Source organism: Octopus bimaculoides, chromosome 15 (assembly GCF_046866305.1).
Source record: "Octopus bimaculoides isolate indiv1 chromosome 15, ASM4686630v1, whole genome shotgun sequence".
NCBI classification, from domain to species: domain Eukaryota; kingdom Metazoa; phylum Mollusca; class Cephalopoda; order Octopoda; family Octopodidae; genus Octopus; species Octopus bimaculoides.
In genome coordinates, this window is record NC_142942.1 from 19,968,735 (window position 1) to 19,976,234 (window position 7,500).

A 7,500-nucleotide genomic window follows, 5' to 3' on the forward strand; every position below is an offset into this window, starting at 1 on the left:
TAATCAGTTCATGCCAGTCACAAGGCCAAACATCCCTGAAAGTTTCATCTGATTCCATCCAGTGGTTCTTAAGATATCTTGTCCACAGACAAACAAACAAACAAACACAACTGAAAACAATACCTCTGCCTTTGCTATGGCGGAGGTAATAAAAGAATTTGATATTTTGGACAAAGGTAATTCTACAGAATAGTGACCAATAACGACTTGCTGCTACACACCTTTACCAGTTCTTAAGATTCTGAGTTTTAGTTGTTATCACAAATAAATATTGGAGCAAGGTTTTCAATTTTACTGTTTCATTTTCTATAAACTGTCTAACACATATAACAGGTCATTCTAACTGACCAACAGAAATGGCAGGTCATTTATAATTAAATTAGCTATTTTTATTAATTAATGGCATCTGCTCCTCCCACTCTTTCTCTGCAATTTGTACTATTTATAACTGACCAACAGAAATCGCTGGTCATTTATAATTAACTTAGGTATATTTATTAATTAATCCCATCTGACCACCCTCTCTTTTTCTGCAAATTGTACTATTTTTAACTGACCGACAGTAGAAATACTGGTCGTATGATCTTAATGATTCGATATAGCCACTGGTCTTTTTCTGTCTCTTTCTGGCTTGGAATTTATAATCATCTGATCAGGTCAGCTGACCTCACTTCCAGAAATAGCCAGATGACTTTGAGGATTAGAGGGAGAAAGAGTACAAACATTTTAAAAGAAGTACAAATATTTAGAAAAGAGTACAAAATCCGGAAAAAGAACTCTTCTACACCAGGTCCAAAACTCATACAATCAATCTACGAGTAAACGCAATCTAACCATGACCATCTCATATTTTTTTCCAGTATATCTAAGACTACATTATTTAATGTGTCCATCACATTAGCTCATGTAGTTAACAAGTGGTTATAATAAACATCTAGTTAACAAGCAGTTATAATAAACATGTTAACAGGAAGTAATAATAAACATGCTAATTAACATAGTTATAACAAACATGCTAGTTAATGTAATTATGAATATGTTAGTTAACATGTAGTTATAGTAAATATGGTAGTTAACATTTGGTTAACATGAATATGATAGTTAACATGAAATAATCCTTTCTATTGTAGGCACAAGGCCTGAAATTTGGGGGAAGGGATTAAGTCGATTATACCGACCCCAGTGTGTAACTGGTACTTATTTAATTGATCCCAGAAGGATGAAAGGCAAAGTCGACCTCGGTGGAATTTGAACTCAGAACATAGCGACAGACAAAATACCGCTAAGCATTTCACCAGGTGTGTTAACGATTCTGCCAGCTCGCCACCTTCGTTAACATGAAATAATTAAATGTGTGAGTTAATACATAATTATGATAGATTAAATAACGTGGTAGTAATGATGACAATGTTAGCTAATATGTAGTTAGAATAAACATGCTAGTTAACATGTAGTTGACATGTAGCTATAATAAACATGTCAGTTATCATGTAAGATGAACATATAGTTAACATGTAGTTAGAATAAACATGTTAGTTAACATTTGTTTTGATTTTAGTGACAATTACAAATAATTGTCGAATATAATTGATGTGTCATAACAACAGGTGTAGGGGAAGAGAGGGGGGAGGAAGAAAGAGAAAATTCGAGAGACAAAAGGAGAAAGCGGGGGGGGGGGGGGAGGCACAAGTACCTACTATTTCTGTTAGAATGGTATTTGATAAAGGCCACTCACTGTATTGCTGTTATGTAATAGAGTGTGTGTGTGTGTGTGACTTTAACCAGACTGAAGCAAAAGTACTGGATAGCATGTGAAACTAAACAAAGAGACGCTACACCCTGACAAAATTGTGTGTATATGTGTGTGTGTATAGATAGGAAAAAAACAACAAAAACGGAACATGTTATAATGTTAATATATACGTGTGTGTGTGTATATGTGCATGTGTGTGTGTGTGTGCGTTTGTGAGTGTGCATGAGTGTGTGTGCATGCGTATGTGCGTGTGTGCGTGCATGTGTGTCTGTGTGAGTGAATATGTGTGTGTGTGTGTGTGTGTGTGCATGTGTGTGAGAGAGAGAGAGAATGTGTGTACAGATGTGTGTGTTATTCTGATGTAATACTTATTAACCCTACAGCACCTAAATTATAATCAAGCAAGAAAAACAATTATTAGTAAATCTAAAATTAAATTGCCAGTTAATTACTCAGACACAATAACGGTCATTTCATTTGTAAAGCATTCCTAGAAATTGGTGTCCAACATGGAAGGGTGAAATGCCTATGGGTGGAACTGAACACTGTGTTCATCACAACAATAGAAATAATAATAATAATAATAATAATAATAATAACAATAGTGATAATAACAATGATAATAATAATGATAATAATAATGATAATGATGATGATAATAATAAAAATTATGGACAAGACAGGACAAATACAATTTGGAGTTACATGAAAGTCATGCAAACAATGAAAAACAAAAATAATAATTGAATATAACAACAAAATTCCTCAAAAGAGGGAAGCCTCCTAGGACTGCTCGTGGAAACCCAACAAATCCACAACAGTCCTGACCACCAGGGCAAGTGCCCTTTCCATTTCCTCTACAGACACATACTTAGAGTAGACCCAGTCACTCGGGCCATTCTTGCAACATTCACCCACCTTTCAACAAAATTGCTTTGGGGTGGGGGACAGAACTTCCCTCTCCACCCTCATTTTCCTTTTCAAGTGAAACTTGAAAAAGTTGAAGAGGGCTTAGCCAAAGGGGAAAGTATCTGTTTTCAGGCCTTTCAATCTGGGTCCACCAATACGTAATGGATATAAGCAGTACTTACTTCATCTGTTTTACAATTGTACTCTTTCCAGATTCACCAGCACCTGCAGAAAATAAAATTAAAATGAAGGCTTAATTTCAACAAAGGCATTATTGTTCAATTATCATGATTCTGCATTGCATTTAACTAAGAGGAGACAATTATATAACTGCTGTAGTAAAAGTCGAAAACCATCAACTAAAGTATAAAGTCATTTTTGTTTTGTGGCTTATTTATGGGCACTGGGTACATTCTTTCTTCACTGAGTTGACTTCCATAGTATGTAGGTGTGTGTGTGTGTATTTGCATGTGTTTCAGAGAGATAGAGAGAGAGAGAGAGAGAAAGAGAGAGAGAAAGAGAGAGAGAGAAAGAGAGATTGTATGTGTGTGTGTGTGTGTGTGTGTGTATGTGAAAATGAAAAAGAGCATGTGCTTGTGTTCAAAAGAAAGAAACAAAATAAATGTAAATAATGCGAGACAGGTTTCAGTTTTATTCTGACCTCATCAGTAAAGCGTAACCGTCATCATATTTGTGAAAACAATGACAATAAAATCATAAAACCATTGGCTGTAGAAAGCAGATATATTCACTTATAATTTCATTACTCGTGACTGTAGAAAGCAGTTTTATACACCAATCTATCTTTGGTTGAGGAATGTCATGTTTGGAACTATTTTCTGCTGAGATATGTCAATGTTTATTGAGACAATGTCTTGCAGAAAATACCAATTCTATTCTTTGAGACATTTAACATCATTACTGGAATAACCATGAAATTCAATTTTCACGGTGAAAGGGTTAAATAAATGTATATAACTCCAGATGGGTTTCAGCTTTATACTGACCTCATCAGTAATGCATACCCTTTATCATATTGCCAAAATAATGATGGTAGAATCATTAAATAAATATACAAGATTTATATTTGGTTGGAATAGCTAATAAACAGATGTGTAGGGAGACGAAACTATTCACAGACAGACACTTCAGTCTACATGGATGAACAAAACCAAATCATTTACTCGACATTGTTTGCGGTTAGCAGTAGCAAGAGGCATCCAGCTGTAAAAATAATTCTTCCTTCACATAAAGTATCTAAGCTTCTTTGCAAGAAGGAAGAAATGACTGCAAAAAAACAAAAATTTCACCAAATCTTTTTTTTCTCTTATTCAATTTGCCTTTCAACTCTTTATTATTTTTTTTTTAGATAAACTAGGAATATTTTTTTCTTTGCTTTGCCTAACACAGATGAAAGGGATTGAATAAACAAGAGAAAAAAAAATCTTTTTTTCAATGAAAAATGGATAAAAACAGTCATTTTTATATCACCATCATCACCATCATCCTTATTTTCCTCCCACACCACATCATGCACATAAAAATAACCGTGTATGTGAAAATTTATATGTGTGTGTGTGTGTGTGTGTGTGTGTATGTGCATATATAAATATAAACTAGAAGGAAAATTCATCAAAGATACAGAATCAAGATAGCAACACACTTATACCACCATTAGTTATGCTAATATATAACACAGAAAGACTGAAATGAATGAATGAGCATATACATACATACACACACACACATTTTATATATATATATTCTTTTTTTTTATTTTTTTTTTTTTTATTTATGTGTTTCAGCCAAGTGGCTGCGGTCATGCTGGTGCACCACCGTGATTATATATTTTAAAAAGTGTAATTTGCTTGTGCTTAAAGCATTGCAATACGTGTAATATATATATATGTATATATATTCTTTTATTCTTCCTTTTACTTGTTTCAGTCATTTGACTGCAGCCATGCTGGAGCACCGAACAAATCAACTCCAGGACTAATTTTTTGTAAGCCTTAGTACTTATTCTATCAATCTTTTTTGCCGAACTGCTAAGTTACAAGGATGTAAACACACCAGCACCGGTTGTCAAGCGATGGTGGTGGTGGTAGTGAGAGACAAACATAGACACACAAACATACACACACACATATACGACAGGCTTCTTTCAGTTTCTGTCCAACAAAGCCACTCACAAGGATTTGGTCGGCCTGAGGCTATAGAAGATACTTGCCCAAGGTGCCACACAGTGGGACTGAACCCAGAACCATGTGGTTGGGAAGCAAGCTTCTTACCACACAGCCATGCCTGCGCCTATTTAAATATATATATATATATATATATATATATATATATATATGTGTGTATTATATATATGTATCTATGTACTACAAATAATACCCTACAAGGACCTTAGACTATGTGTGTGTGTGTGTGTGTGTGTGTATTAGTCTGGTGATATACATACACACACACATATGCATAATGTTATATGTCAAAAATAGGACACTTTTAGAAATAAATAAAGAAAATATTTTGTTTTTTAAGATGACAGGTTTTGATATAATCTGATCGTGGCAGCACCAGGGTATATAAAATCAGCTATCTTATTATATACACCTTTTCTGTATAATAAAGTTATTGTTGGCATTTTGTGTTCAATTTATCTCCACATCTCTAGAAACACAGAATAATCTCCAAGATGTGTGTATGTGTGTGTGTGTGTGTGTGTGCACGTATGTGTGTGTGTGTATGTATATATGTGTGCATGTGTGTGAATATGTATATATACATATTCTTTTGTGAGTCATTTTATTCAAGTCATTTCACACACACATGCATGTATATACATACACACATACACACACATGCATGTATATACATACATGCATATACATACACACACATATATATATTCACATATATATCTATATACATATATTCATACACATATATCTATACATTCATATATTTATATGTACACATGTATACATACACATATACATACATACACAAACACACATATAGAAAATCTAACTTCAACTTGCTTATCTATACACACATATATACACACATGTATATATATATATATCTGTAGATGTAAAGGATCTTGTGGAAGCTGGGTTAATGGGGCATTTTTACAAATATAGGGTCCTAACACACCCAAAGGAAATCGGGAGGAATTCCAGCTGACTGGAAGCAAGACTAGCAGAGTGGAAGGGTGGGGAGGGTGTGTACAGACATCACTTGACTTCTCAAAGAAACCTTGGAAATGGCATTCCGTTTAATGAGAGCAAGTATTTGCTGAAATGGTAGAATGCCAGACTAAATAACCATTGGGTAAATCAATGGTAGAGCCTTTATATGGTTACTTGGTCTGCTAGAAGTAGCAACCAAATCCACCCCAAATCATATCCTACTGTCGCATAAGATAAAGGACATACTGGATGTTGTAGATATGTCTGAAAATAAGAAGGAATGGTCATAAATGGAACGTCTTTTGTTCATAGATCTGTTTGATTAGAGCTGACCAAGGGTTGTAAGTAACAACAGCAAAGTCTTGGAGACAGAGAGGCGATGGTTATATAGTATGGAAGAATTTTATGCAAGAATTTCTATAAGGGATAGTCTTGGCTGTGAGATTAAGTTTGCTTTGCAACCACCTGGTTCCAGGTTCAACCCCCATTGCATGACACCTTGGGAAAGTATCTCCTAGTAAAACATTGAGGTTAGAGCATGGGGGCCTGAGAACTGTGTCACAGAATTGGTGACAACCGGAAGGAACACAGTAGGGGTTTCATGTGGGTTTGTGTGGAAGTGGCAGGGGTATACAACTAGGTGGGTCCGGGGAACAGGAAATGTTGTAGGATTGGTAAACATATATATATATATATACACACGACGGGCTTCTTTCAGTTTCTGTCTACCAAATCCACTCACAAGGCCTTGGTCGGCCTGAGATTATTTCAGAAGACACTTGCCCAAGGTGCCATGCGGTGGGACTGAACCCGGAACCATGTGGTTGGGAAGCAAGCTTCAACCACACAGCCACTCCTGCACCTTTATCAATTATGACTTTTCTTTCTCAAATTTTTCCTGTTTGCTTCCTCTCATATCCATTTTTTTTTTTGTAAAAATTACAATTAATAAATAATTTATGAGTATTTTTACAAAAAAAAATTAATACGAGAGGAAAGGTTTTGGTATGAGGTTTTATTTATACTTCAAAAAACGAACACGAAAAATTTGAGAAAAAAAATTAACAATTAATAAATAATTTATAAGTATTTTAAAATAGGGAGTCACTTTTCCATCACCCAACACACATACTAAAACTTAATAACACACAACACATACATACATCAATATATGCTATCACACACACACACACACACATAGAGCCTATGTACATGCAACAGACACACACAGACATACAACCACCACACACACACACAGAGCCAATCTTCTTCCAACCACACCCTACTGTGTTAAGGAGAAGACCACATTGGGCAATATCTTATCTTGATAGACATGGTTGGAAGGTCTTTGATTCTAGGTCTGTTGGATCAGAGCTGACCTGTGGTTAAACAACAACACATATACACACTCACATAGTAACACAGACACACTCACAGACCCTGTCACGACTGACTTACACAGATAATTAGGAAGCCCTTTCATGCTCGTTCAACCTGCTAGAAATAACAACCAAATCTACCTCACATGACAGCCTATTGAGTTGAATAATTATGGAAAATTCTAATCACTGATTAGCAGAAAGACAGGCTGGTCGTGTTTGGAATGCCTTTGATAATGGATTTATTGCATCAGAATTGACCATG

At 35.1% G+C, this 7,500-nt stretch overlaps 1 protein-coding gene across 1 annotated transcript in view; it reads right to left on the reverse strand.

Annotated features, from left to right (window-relative positions):
• Nucleotides 1-7,500, reverse strand: part of LOC106874528 (guanine nucleotide-binding protein G(i) subunit alpha) — a 73,329-nt gene that overhangs the window by 23,619 nt on the left and 42,210 nt on the right. The window contains exon 3 of the mRNA XM_014922293.3: nucleotides 2,845-2,887. Coding sequence (XP_014777779.1) covers nucleotides 2,845-2,887 — 43 coding nt within the window. The remainder of the gene's footprint in view (nucleotides 1-2,844; nucleotides 2,888-7,500) is intronic.